This window comes from Schistocerca americana, chromosome 9 (assembly GCF_021461395.2).
Source record: "Schistocerca americana isolate TAMUIC-IGC-003095 chromosome 9, iqSchAmer2.1, whole genome shotgun sequence".
Lineage (NCBI taxonomy): Eukaryota > Metazoa > Arthropoda > Insecta > Orthoptera > Acrididae > Schistocerca > Schistocerca americana.
Window position 1 is genome coordinate 160,283,818 of NC_060127.1, and position 20,589 is coordinate 160,304,406.

The 20,589-nt window shown below is 42.8% G+C and overlaps 1 protein-coding gene across 1 annotated transcript in view; it reads left to right on the forward strand.

Moving 5' to 3' along the window:
- Nucleotides 1-20,589, forward strand: part of LOC124550770 — a 99,014-nt gene that overhangs the window by 62,563 nt on the left and 15,862 nt on the right. The window contains exon 6 of the mRNA XM_047125494.1: nt 16,840-16,932. Coding sequence (XP_046981450.1) covers nt 16,840-16,932 — 93 coding nt within the window. The remainder of the gene's footprint in view (nt 1-16,839; nt 16,933-20,589) is intronic.

Sequence of the window (20,589 nt, forward strand, 5' to 3'; positions counted from 1 at the left end):
GGCGCCTCAGTTGGACCAGCGTTCGTGCTGGACGTGCAGACCGCGTGAGACGACGCTTCATCCAGTCCCAAACATGCTCAATGGGGGACAGATCCGGAGATCTTGCTGGCCAGGGTAGTTGACTTACACCTTCTAGAGCACGTTGGGTGGCACGGGATACATGCGGACGTGCATTGTCCTGTTGGAACAGCAAGTTCCCTTGCCGGTCTAGGAATGGTAGAACGATGGGTTCGATGACGGTTTGGATGTACCGTGCACTATTCAGTGTCCCCTCGACGATCACCAGTGGTGTACGGCCAGTGTAGGAGATCGCTCCCCACACCATGATGCCGGGTGTTGGCCCTGTGTGCCTCGGTCGTATGCAGTCCTGATTGTGGCGCTCACCTGCACGGCGCCAAACACGCATACGACCATCATTGGCACCAAGGCAGAAGCGACTCTCATCGCTGAAGACGACACGTCTCCATTCGTCCCTCCATTCACGCCTGTCGCGACACCACTGGAGGCGGGCTGCACGATGTTGGGGCATGAGCGGAAGACGGCCTAACGGTGTGCGGGACCGTAGCCCAGCTTCATGGAGACGGTTGCGAATGGTCCTCGCCGATACCCCAGGAGCAACAGTGTCCCTAATTTGCTGGGAAGTGGCGGTGCGGTCCCCTACGGCACTGCGTAGGATCCTACGGTCTTGGCGTGCATCCGTGCGTCGCTGCGGTCCGGTCCCAGGTCGACGGGCACGTGCACCTTCCGCCGACCACTGGCGACAACATCGATGTACTGTGGAGACCTCACGCCCCACGTGTTGAGCAATTCGGCGGTACGTCCACCCGGCCTCCCGCATGCCCACTATACGCCCTCGCTCAAAGTCCGTCAACTGCACATACGGTTCACGTCCACGCTGTCGCGGCATGCTACCAGTGTTAAAGACTGCGATGGAGCTCCGTATGCCACGGCAAACTGGCTGACACTGACGGCGGCGGTGCACAAATGCTGCGCAGCTAGCACCATTCGACGGCCAACACCGCGGTTCCTGGTGTGTCCGCTGTGCCGTGCGTGTGATCATTGCTTGTACAGCCCTCTCGCAGTGTCCGGAGCAAGTATGGTGGGTCTGACACACCGGTGTCAATGTGTTCTTTTTTCCATTTCCAGGAGTGTATTAACATGTCCACACCAAGTTGATGTGTGTGTGTGTGTGTGTGTGTGTGTGTGTGTGGGTGCGCGCGCGCGCACACACACACACACACACACACACACACACACACACACACTCTCTGTCCCCTGTGGAAAATTACTGTCATTGTTACATTAATATGCGTAAATATAATTTCTTTTTATTTGTAAACCTGTTCCAAGTAATTTTAACCATTCTGTTAACTTCATTTGTTGTCGGTTTTTTTCTTCCTTTTATTTGGAATCTTTGTCCACGTGAATTTAGTAATTTTTACAGATTTCTTCCACATTATTATTATTATTGTTATTAGTGGTGGTGGTGGTATTACTATTATTTCTATTACTTTTTTCTGATTACTCACAAACAAGGGAAAAAGACCGGTGGGTGCGTTGGCAGAGAATGGTGCACAATGTGGCTTAGGGGATGTGAATTAGGAGGAGGTGATGGGACAGGTGAAGCAGAAACTGTGGGATGGATGGCGTGGAGACAGTAGGTTTCCATAGGTTGAAGTCAGGATGATTTTGGGAGCAGAGACTCTGTTCGCTCCCATCTGCATAGTTCAGAAAAGCTGATTGTGGAGGGGAGGATGCAGATGGCCTGTGTTGTGAAGCAGCCATTGAAATCAAGCATGTTACATTCAGCTGCATGTTGTGCCACAGGGTGTCGCTCCCTCCCCAGCGGCCTACTGACGACCTGGTCTTGCAACAATTCAGCCCAGCAAGCCCCGCCATGCATTGTCCAACCCCCCCCACCCCCACGCCCCACCCCCCTTCCTCCGCCCCACCCGTACCCTGCTATCCCTCCCTTTCCCCGTTCCACTCCAGATTTTGATTCTGTTCGACGTGTTTGCATATTAATGAGCCATCTTTTCGTGAGTAGCGATCTACCCTTTTGCATAATATTGTTGATGTCCAACCTGGACTTTTCATTGTGTAAACAACTAGAATATGTTCTTGTGTCCATAGTAACATTTGGTGAGTATACTTACTGCTATTAGAACAAGGGTTCAGGATATTATAATGTAATTAAACTGAATAATTTTGAGATCTTATTTTAAAATTGTAAACAGACTGCCGGAGTAGTGTGTCTGCCCACTTTGCGTTACACTTGGTGAGGCGAGAGCCACTTTAGTTTGATAACTCATTTCAAGTTGGTTCAGACAGCCAGCCTGAGTGCAGATTTCCCCACACTTGTTGATGTGAATATTGAGCTGGTTAACCATTATCATTTCAGATACACACCCACGTCACAAAAAATATATCACCGTAGTAGCCCTAATGCGTAGACAATTTTAACATATGTAAGACCACCTTAGGTTGCTTTGTTCAGACTTTTTGTGTCAACAACTCCAGCTGATGAAACCTACTTGCAAATTATTAGGTATACTGAGCTGAGTGCATCAGAATAAGGGTGCTGCGCCACTGCCCCTCCTCCCTCCGCAGCAAACTCTGTGCTGTGTCGATCCATTGCAGCCATCTCCAGGCCAATGAGTTTTTCCCTTAGGTACTATTACATTCATCAGTATAAATCCCCCAGGACCATAGTTCACTAAGAGGATGGGCAAGGGAACATCTTTACAGTTGTTTGGTGCTCTGTTGTGATGAGCGCAGGATTTGTGTGGCGCCTCCAGACTGCCGGAGAGAAGTCTGTAGACGGCCCAGGCACAAAGTCATACCTTGGGCATCCAGTCCCACATATTCAGGCAGGGAGGTGGGCCACTTCTATGTGTAGTATTGCAACAAGATCAGTCAGTCGATTGTGCATCTATGCGGTCAGCACTTCAGTGATGAGTTTGTGTTTAGAGATAACGAAAGATCCCATCATGTCCACATTGCGAACACTTTGCTGTAGGGGGTGCAGGAGTCAACCGAATGGAATGGCCTTCAGTATCTGCTGAAATGAAACCAGTTGAACATTCTCAGGACCTATGGAAACGTCCAGTGCTATGCCGCAGCAAACCTTACACTTGGTCATCAGAGAATGGATCAGGATTGAGCAGCAATATCTTGACCACCTTGTGGACAGTGTGCCAAGGAGGATCAAAGCATGTTAAAAGTGCACTAGCATGAGCAACGTCAAGCAGGAAAGCCTCGTTCTAGGTGAGAAAATTTGGAGATGCCAACCCCCAGGCATTGTGAAGAAGGCTGTTGCTCACAAGCAAGTAGCAAACAACATTGTGTCCACTTCTAGAACTCGTAAGATTTGATCACATTCAGTTAATTTCAAAAACAAATTGAAGGCTCTCAAACTAGCTTGTTAATGTGAGTCAGATTACTCTACGGCAGCACTCAAAGAAATGAAAGCAGGGATGGTACCTGGTATTAATGGCATCCATTCAGAATTCCTAATCCACTGTGGGAAGTATGAAATAAGTCTGGTAGTGTCTTTACTGATATTCTCCAAACTGGTGACAAACCCTATAACTTGAAAAGAGCAAAGATCGTAGCCTTCTTAAAACCAGGAAAACCAAATGGCAGGCTAAAGCTACCGACCCATTGCTTTATTTAGCACAGTGTATAAACTTTTGGAAAGAATACTGTATAGCAGAATCAGCCACAAAATTTCTGCTGAACTGGCAAAATTCCACCCAAACCACAGCTGCACCGACCGGGTCTTCTCACAGACAACTTTTATTGAAGCAGGATTTCAAAACAAAAATGACGTCTACCGTATTTATGGACTTAACCGTGGTTTGTGACACTGTGTGGAGGCAATCAGTAATGTTAATACTTGTAGTCATACCATGTCTTAAAACTGGAAACCTCATCAGAGCTGTGTTAAGCAGTAGAATCTTCAAAGTTCTGATACAGAATAAGTTCAGCCCTCCAATGATGCCTAATAGTGGCCTTTTCCAGTGATCAGTGCTAGTGCCTCTTCTGTATACAGCAGACATGCCATAGACAACCTTTAGGAATTTGGGTACACTGATGATAAGGCTCTTGGTGCAAACCACAAAGACCTGGGTATTACTGAGTCTGTCTTGACCAAAGACCTACAAATTGGTGGCAAATACTCCCATGCCTGAAGGTTACAGCAAAGTGCTGCTAAAATAAAAGACACCTGCTCCGCCTTAACAACAAGTTCCCCGCCGGCTGGTGTGGCCGAGCGGTTGTAGGCACTTCAGTCTGGAATCGCGTGACCGCTTTGTTTACTGGTTCGAATCCTGCCTCGGGCATGGATGTGTGTGATGTCCTTAGGTTAGTTAGGTTTAAGTAGTACTAAGTTCTAGGGGACTGATGACCTCTGCTGTTAAGTCCCATAGTGCTCAGAGCCATTTGAACCATTTGAACAAGTTCCCCAACAAAGAAATAAAAGTATATTTTGGAGCGAAACATCTGAGGCTGCAGGTTTTGAAGAATGTTTAAGTTTCACATCTAGTCGAACAGAAATAACTTGCTGAGAACTGAATCGTGTGCCATTTGGATTTTTCTGCAGTGCTCTGGACATCTAAATGCGTTCTGAGTTGTTGACATCTCACAGCTGTGGACAAGTTATTTCAATAGCTAGGAGAATGAAAATGTTTGAGAGTATTCATCATACAACCTATTTGCATCATGTGCACTATCATTTGCAAAATATCTTGTTTTGATATCTTAAGCCGTTCAAAAGAAATTCAGTTATTCATCAAGCAAAGATCAAATTTTTTCAACTAATAGTTTTCGAAAAATCGGATGATAAATAATTCATATCAGTCAGAATCCTCTCTTTCAGCACAGGCATCAGGATTTGGTGATCTGTACAGCAATAAGAAAAGCTGTCTCGGCATGGAATGTAGAGAGCTTGTCTGTACCAGTGAAAGGGTGAAAGATGGTTCATCCCAATATATTTGCACTGTATTATAGTTGATGACCAGTTCTGGTTTCACAATTCACAGTATATTCAGGTAAATAGTAGTGCATTTCTTTCTTTGTAATCCCGTAAGGAAGGGGAATCCTCAGACTGCTAAGCAACATCAAAGATTTGGTTAAAGTTCACAGTGGCAGAATATATGATGTCAGAAATAAGATTGGATTAGTGCACATAAAAGGGTTTGCAATATTGTTACCAGCCTACATAACACTGTCCAGCACACACAGTTTCTAGATCATTACCACAGGCAGGCTGTTTATCCGTTGGCTCATCTGAGAGTCTTTAGACACCGTTCCGTATCGTTGGTCTTACTTATCACATGTATTACATTGAGATGCAGTACTTCACTTTGGCTGACACAGAAATGTGAATATAATGATTGCACTATGCAGCGAAATGACACATTGATGTTAATGGAGCAATGTGGATGGTCATATAAATGTTCACTGAATAATTCCAGGCGCATGCTTTACTAACACCTAAATGTTACCCAATTGCAGACCATACAAGATTTGACATAGAGGTGTTCGTGGTATGTGTTAGCCATTCATTATTCATACTGACATGATGATGATGATGATGATGTTTGCTCCCTGGATGCAGACTGCCAATTCTGGGATAAGGGTTATAATATCCCTTCCCCAAGTTAATTGCAATAATGTACTAATTCTCTCTTGAATGAATATGTACTGTACAGGGTGACTGCAGAAAAAAAATATTATGAATGTTTGTGAAGTTAATTGCAGGACTTTTCTAAGAATTTTTGTATCTCCAGCAAGAGAGATTCACTGGAGGAAGAATTCTTCTGAATCTCAGTGATGTCGATCCCAGGACTCCACAGCTGCAGCGATCGGCTATTTTGTATGGTTCTGCACAGTCTTGGGAAAAAAAGGGGGAGGGAGGGGAATGAAAATAACAGCAGACCCTTAGTCGTCGTAGCGAGAATAAATCCATGTTGGGGCTATTGAATGTTACTTTTGAGAAAAGATGAAATGTCACTCGTCACTGGGTTTGATCCGTGTTGTTATAAATTCGATGCAGGCTCTTGAAATTATTTTTGGACAAGATGTAAATCTTGCTGGTAAAACTTAAACATGTACAGGGCGAGTCAGGAGGAAAGGTACGTTTTTTGACAGGTGATAGCATGAACAAAAAATTTGATGTGGAAATATGCCCTGTTCCAAATGGTTTCAGAGATAGAACACTTTTAATGTAAATTTCTATTTATTTTCTGTATTATTCATTGTCATTGTTTAAAACGTACCACAGTAGTATAGAGGAAGTTGAGAAAAACATTTCGATACAGGACACTTTTCATCTATCAAGTAGGAAAACTATCTCAAACTGTCCTACAAAACGTACTTACGCTACAGCGCACATGACCCCTGCGAGGTTTCCTATATTCTCACGATCACTTCACGCAAACTGTTAGTCCTAGACAATAAAAACTAGGACATTTTTTGTTGCACATTTAATTTACTTTGTGTACTGATACGCGTTTTCATTGGAGTGTGCGGTTTTCGAGTTATTGAAGAAAAACGTACAAAAAGTGATAATAAACGTGTTCTATCTCGGAAACCATGTCCATATGAAGTTTTTTGTTCACAATCCTTAATACTAGCGTGTCTCAAAGCATGTACCTTTCCTCCTGACTCGGCCTGTATAATGTCCAATGTGAAGTGTTGGGTTTTTAAAAGAATGAATACCCTTTTCCTGTTTTGTTGTCTTTGACGATAATTACATTCGCCGTTTATTCATCAAGATGAGCTCATTCAAAATACAATGCTTTTTAATCCTTCCACCTTTTCTATATAGACACCAAACATTAAAGTCACAATTCTGATTGCAATGGTGGACCATCCCTTTCATACAACTGTCCCTCCAATGTAGACAATGGGGAAAAAAAGCATCTAAGTCGGCTAACAAAGCTGTAGATACAATGTACAACAGTCTCTTTTTTAGCATTGCTGCTGCCACTTGCAGCCACTATATCTTTGAGTGTCAATATTACCGTTGTAATTTTTAACATACAAAACAATGTATAGCTTTCTTAGTCTGTCCAGATCGGACGTTAAAAGAAAAATGCAATACATTTCAAAACATGAGCGAAGTTAACGTTTGGCCACTACTAGCTTTTAACAAAGATAAAAAACATTTCCACCTCGTTGACACTTTTACCACTTCTGCACAAGCATCATAAGACAGAGAATACGAGGACATACCAAATTCTCTCGACGTGATACTACAGGGTGGCTATTTAAAGACAAATGTACAGGCATGATACGAATTCAGAAATTACACAATGCTTTGAAATTAAGTTACATTCTACTATTTGGCAAAGACTCTAAATCTTTGCTGTTTGATTTATAAAAAAGTCTCAGGTTAGTAATTCACAGAAGTATCTGGAACATTATTGCTGTGCAGCTTCTGAAATCCCATACTTGAGAGTATGGCATTCATCTTGAATTAATTCCTTTTCATTTTAAATTATTTGAAATCTTAATTACTGATTGGATTAATTCATGAGAAGTGTTGTCTAATTTAGAAAAAATACAGCAGTAAAATTATATTGTCTTTAGAGTAAAGTGATTGAAATTTGGAGGGGTCTGAACTTTTTATGTCAGTTTTCACAAGTTTCACTCAGGTTTCCCATAAAACCAATTGCATCGCTGTACTCATGAATATAAACAACTGAGATAAAAATTTAAGAGCTTTTTGTGAATAAAAATTTGACACATTTCTGTATATGTGACCTATTACTTGGGCAGCTGCATTAGATTTGGAATCGCACAAAAAAAAACTTCAGTTATTCTTCAGACCAGATGAATTATATTGCAACTTGCTGTGTTTCACTGCATAACAGAAGTCCTTGACATCAAGGTGTCACTCCTGACAGAATACTCAGCTTGGAAGAGCACTTACTGTAAACTGCCACTAAGATGAACACAAGAAACATCTTGCAGAAATTTTGTGGAATGACATAGGGGTGCATCGGCTGTAACACTAAGAACTTCTAAATTCTTCATTTGTGTGACCATATTGTGCATAGTTCCTTTAAAATTCCTGAGGGTATTTTCGTTCTGTTGTTACAACTACAAGAAAACGCATGGTTTTTTTCACCCAGCACATTTGGCTTTATGAAGGTGAAGCATCTTCAGTGGTCCGTAATATTGTGTGTAAATATCTTTAATTACAGACCACTGATGATGTATATATGAGGTGTGATTGGAAAGTTTTAAGAATGAGCTTGTAATTGTAGAACAGTGGTACTTACATGCAACTGTGATGCATCTCCTTCAAAATAGTCCCGTTCTGACTTAACACACCGACTCCAACAGTGTTTCCACTTTGGAAACATCCCTGGAAAATTCTTTTCTGGGCGTTTGTTAAGGACGCTCTCTGTATTTGCCTGGATGTCTTCAATTGAGTCAAATCTCTTCCTTTTCAGTGAGAATTTCATTGTAGAAAACAGGTAGGAGTCCACAGCGGATAAATCAGGGGAATATGGCTGTTGTGGAAGCACAGGAATTTTGAATTTGGTCAAAAATTCAATGATGGAGAAGGCACAGTGAGCCGGAACATTGTCATGGTGCAGCACCCAACTCCTATCTTTCCACAATGCAGGCCTTTTCTTCCGCACCTTTTTGCGCAAATGCTCACGGACACATTTGTAGTAATCCTGGTTAATTGTCTGTCCTCCAGGAGTAAATTCATGATGCACAATACCAGTAGAATCGAAAAAAAATTACCATCATTGTCTTCGCCTTCAACCGACTTTGCCGTGCTTTTTTCGGTTGTGGCGAATCTGGAGTCTTCCACAGTGAAGACTACACTTTGGTTTCAGGATCATATCCATATACCCATGATTCATCACCTGTAATTAGTCCAATTAATCAGTTTTTGGCCTCTTCAAGTCGGTATTGGTCACTTGACAATACTTTTGGAATGCTCTGTTGTTTAATGTTATCTGTCTTGAGCTGACTGCAATGTAATTAAAAAGGAGTTACACCAGACACACTTCGCTTTTATTTATAAAGCATCTTCTGTGGCATTCTGTAAATTGGATACATATGTTTATCCTTTTTTATACTTTTATGTTAAAAACAGAGTTTTCTTTATGAAGTTAGTCTGTAAGCTACTTACGGAATGAATTATGCGGACTCTCAGCGCATGTTAAGATTGTCAGTTAAAATTGACTGAAGTACATAGAAACTTAAAATTAAGTTCATCAGCCATCTCCCGAATTGTAAGTCTGTGATCAGAGCGCACTACGTCGCAAACTTTCACAACATTTTAATTTGTTTTTGAGGTGAAAGGATGGCCGGACTGTGGTTCGCACATTGTGTTGGTGTGCCCCTGTAACAAGGAGCAGTTGCACTTTTATTAAGTCTAATGATCAGAATACAATAACACAGTTTCCTGGGGACGTCAGTCTGCATTACTTTGTTCAAGCTGCAAGTCACTGATGTTGCACACTGAATCTTCTTACAAAACAAAGTCAACGAGGTGGGAGGCTGCTCGAGGGCAGTGAAGACTTAAGTCCAGCGAGGTGTCGAATTTGAGAATGCTCGAAGTTAATGTGCACTGCAGCGAGACACTCCTCATTGGCTTGCCAATGTGAGCTCTGTTTGTGCCAGCATAAGCCTGGAGTGTGAACTGACAGCAGGGTAGTTGGGTGGTGACCTAAATAATTGGCTGGGGAAGGATATTGCATGAAGCAGACGACTCGATGAAGCAAGGTAGTGCCGCGATGGCATCACCATTTGCAGCATTCCCTGTGGCTTTGGCAGTGAGGCTGGTGCCACACGGTACTGTGGCAGCTGCTGGAGGTTTGGTTGAAGGCTACGTGACACATGTGTCTGTTGATGTGGATTGTTTTCATCTGGTCTTGAGGAAGTGTCATTAGCGAGCCAGAGCTGTGGGCAACCCACAATACATCATTATATGGTTGGTGGCTGCTTTTCAAGCATTAGCCAGGTGATACAACATAATGAAGCAAAGAAAGCTTGTAGGTTGAGATTAATTCTCCAAACAACTGAGTTTAAATACAAATTTAATTAACATAATTCAGGAGAGGCTACTCTATTCACAGGAGCACATGTCACTGCAGTTCTTCATGATCTATATGTACAGACCAATAGCAAAACCGGTATTCTTACTGTTTAGTGGTTTCTAAGTTACTGGCTATTTGTAAAACACATGTTATCTTAATAGTTAGGGCCATTCCACACAAATTGTGGTGCAGAAATAAATTACAAAATTTGTGTGATATGCACCTATTACCCCCCCCCCCCCCCCCCCCCCATCCCATTCTTACCAACATAACTGTTATTAGCTCATTTCAATCTGTGATGTACATTGGACTGTATGACCTCCACCAGTGTGGAATCCAAGAACATCAGTCATTTAAATACCAAATTGTTATCACGACATGACGAAGCCATAGATTGGAGCAATCGGGTACATGGTCATTATTGAGTTGTGAAAAGCATTTGTCTCGATACCACACCTAGATTTAGGAATGAGAAAATAGTTTTATGAAATATCAAACTAAATTTATTATTGATATGAATATAATAGAGGGAAACATTCCACGTTGGAAAAATATATCTAAAAACAAAGATGATGAGACTTGCCAAACAAAAGCGCTGGCAGGTCGATAGACACACAAACAAACACATACATACATACACACAAAATTCAAGCTTTCGCAACAAATGGTTGCTTCATCAGGAAAGAGGGAAGGAGAGGGAAAGACGAAAGGATGTGGGTTTTAAGGGAGAGGGTAAGGAGTCATTCCAATCCCGGGAGCGGAAAGACTTACATTAGGGGGAAAAAAGGACAGGTATACACTCGTGTGCGCGCACACGCGCACACACACACACACACACACACACACACACACACACACACACACACACACACACACACGTCCCTGCCCAAACTCTTTGCCTTTACAAATGTCTGCTTGTGTCTGTGTATGTGCAGATGGATATGTGTGTGTGTGCGCGCGAGTGTATACTTGTCCTTTTTTCCCCCTAAGGTAAGTCTTTCCGCTCCCGGGATTGGAATGACTCCTTACCCTCTCCCTTAAAACCCACATCCTTTCGTCTTTCCCTCTCCTTCCCTCTTTCCTGATGAGGCAACCATTTGTTGCGAAAGCTTGAATTTTGTGTGTATGTTTGTGTTTGTTTGTGTGTGTATCGACCTGCCAGCACTTTTGTTTGGTAAGTCTCATCATCTTTGTTTTTAGATATAAATTTATTATTGGATTGAGAAGATAGAATTACATGCTAGGGACAGCCAGAGCGAGAGCACCAGCAGCAGCGAGTACTGTTTGTATAAAGCGTTTATTTTGCATTTTGTTTACGACCTTCCACTAAGGAAGGGATTCTATTTGTGTTTATCTGCTCTGCATAGTAACTAACAGTTCTTGATAAAACTTTACGTAGTTTTCGTGTTAGATTTCTTAGTGTTTTCTTGATCGTCTAGAACAGAAAGCGCCCTAAAACCGTCTTTTGTTTGTTTCGCGGCCGTTAGCCACTAGTCACTTGAATCAGCAGTTGTCTTGTGGCAGCCAGAGCGAGAGCACCAGCAGCAGCGAGTACTGTTTGTATAAAGCGTTTTTGTACTTATTTGCTGCGCTTAGCTTTTAAATAGTTTTTCTGGGAAAACCTAGCGTAGTTTTCGCGTCTCGTATTTCAGTGAGTGTTTCTTGATTATCAGAGTAGCTCATCAGAAGATTATCTTGGGAATTTGTCACCGTATAGAGTAGGGTAAACATAGTCATGTGTAGGGACTGTGGTTGTTGTGAGCGGACGCAAGGAGAATTGGCCACTCTTCGGGGGCAGGTGGAGGCTTTGTCTGTTAGGCTCATCGAGCTCGAGGCGCAGGCGTCGGCTCGTAGTGGCGTTGGGGCAACTGTGGTGAGACCTATGCCTACTTCGGTGGCCTTGGAATCACATGGGACCCCTGATGTCGCTGCGTCTTCCGGCAGTGAGCATCTTACCGGTCAGCCATCACTCCAGGGTGAATGGCGGACAGTGGTGGGCTCGCGCATGCCTGGCCGAAAGGCGAAGGTGGGATCTGGCCGCGTGGCAGCTGCCTTACCCCTTTCCAACAGGTACGGGGTGCTTCCTAGTGGTGATGACATCGTTTCCGAGCCACCACAGGATGCCTCGCCTGTTGGGCCAGTGGCCGATTCTCCGGCAAGGTCCCGACAGTCACAGAGGGCGGGCCTATTAGTTATAGGGAGCTCCAACGTTAGGCGGGTTATGGAGCCCCTCAGGAAAATAGCGGGTAGGTCGGGGAAGAATGCCAGTGTGCACTCGGTGTGCTTGCCGGGGGGTCTCGTCCGTAATGTGGAGGAGGCCCTTCCGGCAGCTATTGAACGCACTGGGTGTGACCGGCTGCAGATAGTAGCACATGTCGGAACGAATGACGCCTGCCGCTTGGGTTCTGAGGCCATCCTTGGTTCCTGCCGGCGGCTGGCTGATTTGGTGAAGACAACCAGCATCGCACGCGGAGTGCAAGCTGAGCTTAATATCTGCAGCATAGTGCCCAGAGTCGACCGCAGTCCTCTGGTTTGGAGCCATGTGGAGGGTCTAAACCAGAGGCTCAGACGACTCTGCGACTATAATGGTTGCAAATTCATCGACCTCCGTTATTGGGTGGAAAACTGTAGGGCCCCCCTAGACAGGTCAGGCATGCACTACACACCGGAAGCAGCTACTAGGGTAGCAGAGTACGTGTGGCGTGCACACGGGGGTTTTTTAGGTTAGAGGGACCCCCCCTTGGGCGAAACGATAAAATACCTGACGGCTTACCAGAGAGGACATTATCATCGTTGATAAAGAACGTCCGTCCTCAGAGACCAAAAACAGGAAAAGTTAACGTAATATTGGTAAACTGCAGGAGTATCCAGGGCAAGGTTCCTGAATTAGTATCTCTTATTGAAGGAAATAGTGCGCATATAGTATTAGGAACGGAAAGTTGGTTAAAACCGGAAGTGAACAGTAACGAAGTCCTAGACACAGAATGGAATATATACCGCAAGGATAGGATAAACGCCAATGGTGGAGGAGTATTTATAGCAGTAAAGAATTCAATAATATCCAGTGAAGTTATTAGCGAATGCGAATGTGAAATAATCTGGGTTAAGTTAAGTATCAAAGGTGGGTCAGATATGATAGTCGGATGCTTCTATAGACCACCTGCATCAGCAACCGTAGTAGTTGAGCGCCTCAGAGAGAACCTGCAGAACGTCGTGAAGAAGTTTCGTGATCATACTATTGTAATAGGGGGAGACTTCAATCTACCAGGTATAGAATGGGATAGTCACACAATCAGAACTGGAGCCAGGAACAGAGACTCTTGTGACATTATCCTGACTGCCTTGTCCGAGAATTACTTCGAGCAGATAGTTAGAGAACCAACTCGTGAAGCTAACGTTTTAGACCTCATAGCAACAAATAGACCGGAACTTTTCGACTCCGTGAATGTAGAAGAGGGTATCAGTGATCATAAGTCAGTGGTTGCATCAATGACTACAAGTGTAATAAGAAATGCCAAGAAAGGAAGGAAAATATATTTGCTTAACAAGAGTGATAGGGCACAAATCGCAGAATATCTGAGTGACCACCATCAAACGTTCATTTCTGAGGAAGAGGATGTGGAACAAAAATGGAAAAAATTCAGAAACATCGTCCAGTACGCCTTAGATAAGTTCGTACCGACTAAGGTCCAAAGCGAGGGGAAAGATCCACCGTGGTATAACAATCATGTACGAAAGATACTACGGAAACAAAGAAAGCTTCATCATAGGTTTAAGAGTAGTCGAATCATAGCTGATAAGGAAAAGCTGAACGAAGCGAAAAAGAGCGTAAAGAGAGCAATGAGAGAAGCATTCAACGAATTCGAACATAAAACATTGGCAAACAATCTAAACAAGAACCCTAAAAAGTTTTGGTCATATGTAAAATCGGTAAGCGGATCTAAATCCCCTATTCAGTCACTCGTTGACCACGATGGCACCGAAACAGAGGACGACCGAAGAAAGGCAGAAATACTGAATTCAGTGTTCCGAAACTGTTTCACTGCGGAAAATCGTAACACGGTCCCTGACTTCAGCCGTCGCACGGACGCCAAAATGGAAAATATTGAAATAAACGATATCGGAATTGAAAAACAACTGCTATCACTTAGTAGCGGAAAAGCATCCGGACCAGACGAGATACCCTTAAGATTCTACAGTGATTATGCTAAAGAACTTGCCCCCTTTCTATCAGCAATTTATCGTAGATCGCTGGAAGAACGTAAAGTACCTAGCGACTGGAAGAAAGCGCAGGTCGTTCCCATTTTCAAGAAGGGTCATAAATCAGATGCGAATAATTATAGGCCTATTTTGCTTACGTCAATCTGTTGTAGAATAATGGAACATGTTTTGTGTTCTCGTATTATGACGTTCTTAGATAATACAAATCTCCTTCATCATAACCAACATGGATTCCGCAAACAGAGATCATGTGAAACTCAGCTCGCCCTATTTGCCCAAGAAATTCACAGTGCCGTAGACACTGGCAAGCAGATTGATGCCGTATTCCTGGACTTCAGGAAGGCATTTGATACGGTTCCGCACTTACGTTTAGTGAAAAAAATACGAGCTTACGGAATATCGGACCAGGTTTGTGATTGGATTCAGGATTTCCTAGAAGAAAGAACACAACATGTCATTCTTAACGGTTCAAAATCTGCAGATGTAGAGGTAATTTCGGGAGTACCGCAGGGAAGCGTGATAGGACCTTTATTGTTTACAATATACATAAATGACGTAGTTGACAACATCGGTAGCTCCGTGAGGCTATTTGCAGATGACACGGTTGTCTACAAGAAAGTAGCAACATCAGAAGACTCGTACGTACTCCAGGAGGACCTGCAGAGGATTAATGCATGGTGCGACAGCTGGCAGCTTTCCCTAAACGTAGATAAATGTAATATAATGCGCATACATAGGGGCAGAAATCCATTCCAGTACGATTATGCCATAGGTGGTAAATCATTGGAAGCGGTAACGACCGTAAAATACTTAGGAGTTACTATCCGGAGCGATCTGAAGTGGAATGATCACATAAAACAAATAGTGGGGAAAGCAGGCGCCAGGTTGAGATTCATAGGAAGAATTCTAAGAAAATGTGACTCATCGACGAAAGAAGTAGCTTACAAAACGCTTGTTCGTCCGATTCTTGAGTATTGCTCATCAGTATGGGACCCTTACCAGGTTGGATTAATAGAAGAGATAGACATGATCCAGCGAAAAGCAGCGCGATTCGTCATGGGGACATTTAGTCAGCGCGAGAGCGTTACGGAGATGCTGAACAAGCTGCAGTGGCGGACACTTCAAGAAAGGCGTTACGCAATACGGAGAGGTTTATTATCGAAATTACGAGAGAGCACATTCCGGGAAGAGATGGGCAACATATTACTACCGCCCACATATATCTCGCGTAATGATCACAACGAAAAGATCCGAGAAATTAGAGCAAATACGGAGACTTACAAGCAGTCGTTCTTCCCACGCACAATTCGTGAATGGAACAGGGAAGGGGGTATCAGATAGTGGTACAATAAGTACCCTCCGCCACACACCGTAAGGTGGCTCGCGGAGTATAGATGTAGATGTAGCTGTAGAATGTTACATTTCAGACAATGCAAGTGTCTGTAATGAAATACTGTGTAAAGAAAGCTGCACAAATACCCTAAGCCGTGCAGACATTGGCAACTTGTTTCAGATGTTCAGAAATGTAAAATATTATGGAATGGAATAATCACATAGGCTCAGTCATATGCAAGACAGGTGGTAGACTTGGGTTCATTGGCATGATACTGGAAAAATGTGGTCAGTCTACAAAGGAGACAGCATCCCATCTCAGAGTATTTCCCAAGTGTGTGGGAACTGTATCATATAGGACTAACAGGGTATACTGAACACATTTAAAGAATGGCAGCAAGAATGGTCACAGGTTTGACTTGTGGGTGAATGCCACAGAAATGTTGACAAATATGAATTGACAGCACTTGAAGGTAGGCCTAAATTTTTCCACAAAGCATGATTGCAAAGTGTCAAAATAGAATGTTAAGATTCCGAAGATGGTCTTCAGGCCCCTCTTTATTTGTGCCCTAGGGACTGCTAGTGTACACAGGCACTTAAGCAATAACTTTTCCCATACTCCATGCCCTGATGGAACAGGAAGAAAATGTAGTATATGGTACAGTGGGAACTATTCTGAGCCCTGCACTTTTGTGGTTCTTGGGTGTGTATGTAGTCGTAGATTACACATTGTCCTTACTTGTAAAAATAAAATTACGGATATTGCAATTGTAATCATTTTGTAATAGGAAATTTAATAATACCCAGCAAAATAGCTGTGCATGTTTAAGCACTGCTTCCAGGATGGGGAGCTGCGCTGAACCCAGATCAGATCTGCCCAGGAGTTTAACAATGAGGTTCAGTGTGTTGGCCAGCCTAGATGCAATGTATAGGCAGTTTTCCGTATCCCAATAGGCGAATACCAGGCTGGTACCCAACCCAAGTCTCAGTTACACAATTCACAGACATTTATAAAACTTCCTTTCTCGTTTACATAATTATCGCTACGCGCAGACGTTCGGGTACACATCCTATTAAATTAAACATCTTAAATCTGTCAAAAACCACGCTGACCCTGTGCCAGTGCAGGAGAAAGGCACAAGAAAAAGAATAATATAATATTTTATAATAAGTAGATCTGACATGCCTTGTGATTTGCCTCCATATATTTGCACAGGCCACGTTGTACAAAGTCAACATACGTACAGCCACCTCCACTGGAAAATGAAGACTGGGAGGCTGACATTGCTGATGGTGCTGACTCAAAAAGGTAACCTGCTGCTGCAACTTTACCAGCTTTTCTATTTAATGTCAGGTATTTACAAACTTTTCTAAATTTGCTAGGATTTTCATGCCTTGTGGCTTACGGTGGTTTTCTTTTTTTCCCCCCATTCCTGTTTTCACTCACCCTTTTCATCTTTCCTCAGTTGTTTCTCACCCTTTTCACTTTTCTTCATTACACTCTCCCCATCATTTCTAACCACAATCACTTTTTAACACCCTCAACAGTTTTTAACCCTCCACCCTCCTTTCAACCTCCCCATCACTTTTTAACACCTGCTGTCACTATTTAACCCTCCCATCTCTCTGCGACCCCTCCCCCACCCCGTCGCCGCTCTGCGACCCCTCCCCCACCCCGTCGCCGCTCTGCAACCCCTCCCCCACCCCGTCGCCGCTCTGCAGACCCGCCTCTCTGTCATTCTAAACCTCCCTCCCCCCAGTCACTGGTAACACCCCCTCATCACTCGTAACCCAGCCTGGTCACTCTAAACCCTTCGCCTCTCCACCTATGGCCCCCTTTGCCTGGCATCCTTCGACCTTTCCTCCCCCCCCCCCCCCCCCCCTTCACCACTTTCTCCACCCTGTTCTTTTCTCTTCTCCTTTCCACTTTCTGTAAATCGTGAAGCCTGAATGAGTCAGAATGCTTTGTATTGCCAATACGAAAATGTGAGTCACCCATTACCTTAGATTTAGAACCTACTCTAGGGGACAGGGAGGGATAGGTTGGTAAAGGTTAAGTAGGAAGTTTGTGTCACTGAGACTGCAGTATGATACGGACCGTAAGTTGTGATACCTCAGAAAAGGCTGTTTCTCATCCCGTGATCTGAATGACGTCCTTTACTGTTTAACCTACCCCTCTCTTATCCTAATGGAAGGAGTTGTTGGTTTATGAAACTAGGATAATGTGTCACTCGGTACTTTTGCATATTTATTGGCAGTACTGAACATTCCAGTTTCTGATAGGAATTACTGGCAAGTAATTCTGCTTCATAATTTATTGATTTCTTCAACTTAATTTTTCATCACTTTGTGTCATTTCACAACCATGCAATTACAGAGACTTTGCAAATAGCACATTAAAAAAAGTCATGTAATAAGCTAATTTCTGCATCACAATATGTGTCAGTGATGCTTTTATCTGGTTTGTTGATATTACCATTTTGAAGCAACTGATGTTCCTTGTTCCATTATTTCATGTCTCTGTGCTTTCACTTGCATAAGTATATTTTTATTACTAACCATTAGCACATTAAATGCCACTGTTATACTGCTCTCTTAAATATTAACATTGAGTTTTCAGTTGTTATGATATTAACAGAATAGGTCAAACTTTACCCCTGTATGCTAAGGAAAGAAATTTAAAAATTATTTTATTATACATGAGATAAGTTTGACAGCAAATAGCATTTTGCTCTTTGTAAGAATATTAGGTTTTAAGGCAAATAGTGTTATATTCCAAACAGTGTGATAATCTTGAAAGGCTGTTCAAGGAAGGCAAAAAAGAGGCATACTGTTCTTTGATGAGGCTTCATGTATATACAATTCTTTATGGGTCTCATATCAGTCTCATCTGATATAAGGCCTGGAAGGTATACAAAGAAGAGCAATAAGATTTGTCCAGGTAAGATAAAGAGTATAGGGGTGCTATTAAAATGAGGAGAAATGGAGTTGAAACAAATGATTAGACCATTCCTGTAAAGTAAATATGCTATGCTGCTGCAAATGCATGGGCAGATTTTCTGTTATAGGTGATGAAAAAAGGTAGTGGAACAGTTGGACAGGGTTATTACATTCCTAGTACTGGAGTGTTTCAGGAAGAGGCTGAAATTTATGGTACTAAAGGATCACATAAAATTCAGTCACGTAAAAGCAAAAAATTGATAATGTTACAAAAGCATGAAAACTTAATGGCAGTCATTGTGTAATTAATAATAAAAATAAAAAGCAGCCCAAATAGCAGGGAAGGTGACTGCAGATAAAAGTTCTGGGAAGGAGCAAAAAGTTATTGATCTTATACCAGACATTAGAAAGAGATTAACATTTTGTGGATATGTACACATATTGCCACCAACAAGACCCACAAAATTTCATAGAACATCAGAAAACCTTCCTTAAGCTGCTGAAATTTGTGTTTATTCATGGACGGGCAGTTTTAGTCAAGCGACAGTCTTAAACTCTCAGTATTATATTACATCAGGTCAAAGTAAGGTTCCTTGGAGTCAAATACACAATTATCACCAATTGCAGCATTTGTCACTTACACGTGTGTCCATTATTTTATACATTTTTCTTTCCAGTCAGTAAGTTACTGAACGTTCAATGGATTGTCAGTTTGTGCACTTAGTGATTGATGGAGAAATGTGTTACGATAATTGATGTATGTATAAGTAACATGCTGGAACTGATAATTACGTATTTGACACCAGCTTTACTTTAATTAATAAAAATTATGTATGTGATGAGCTAAAGCTCTAGTGACATGGCAGGCAGCCTGCCCAGAATCAAAACCACATCACAATCTCTGTCAGCATGTTGGACAACGCACCTGCTGACACTGCAGGTCTGCAGACGCCGACTCTTCTGTAAAAGCCGTGCCTGCATGCTAATGACCTGGTAGCAGGACAACCTTCAGGAAGCTTCTGCACTTAGACTGACTGCTGCATGACAACAGCTGTACCAGGCCATTGGTCTCCTTTCCAGACCTTTGCAAGAAACACAGAAACAAGGCTCTTCAGTAAACTTGATGTTGGGCTGTTAGATTCTTAACACTGAGCATTTGCTGTCTCAGACAGACGGGGTTGCCAGCACTTGCCACTGCCTCCATAATACAGGATGAGCCATGATTCTGGACACCCTAGCAGCGACCACCGCTAACCAGTCCGCAGTTCTGCCGAGTTTTCCTGCTACACTAGCCTGCCTAACCCTCTCTGCTGTATGGCTCATTGACATGTGCCATCTACTGTCTGCTCACTTCCGATGCACTGATCCACATTGCATTTACGATTGCTAACAAAGAGTTTTAGCAATGTCACCAGCACCTCCACTCCCCTCCAGCTTTGCTCGCCAGACGTTCCCGTAACAACAATCCGATACACATATTTGACGCCCTACTTTAACCTGGCATAATGTTAATCTGCGAGTTGAAAATGGTAGTTTGACTACATGAGTTTATGATGGTTGTTTGACCAAAACTGGTTGTTCATAAATAAATACACATTATTGTAGCCCGATGTCGGTTCTCTGATGCCCTTCTTCAAATACAGTGAAGTTGTGCAGCACTGTTTACAGAAAATTATACCCTGAGCTCAACAATTAAAAAAGTTTGTGAAAAAGTTAGATAAATTGCTAAGAAGTTACAGACAGAAATTCGTAGAGACAGAAAGTTGCCACTGCAAGTGAATGTCCAATGTAGAAGTAGTTTGATGGAAGAAATTTGAACTCTAAAGAAAGAAAAGATACACATGAAATTAATCAACTACTCCGAAATTGAATGATTGGATCAATGAGGATGTAATCAGTGCAGATGCAGCGATACAAAATATTAATGCCCACAAATGAAGTCGACAAAGTAAATACTATACAGTTCTTGGCACAGGAGACATGATGCAGAAAATTTTGGGAAGTGCCTTAATTCAGCAACATTTGC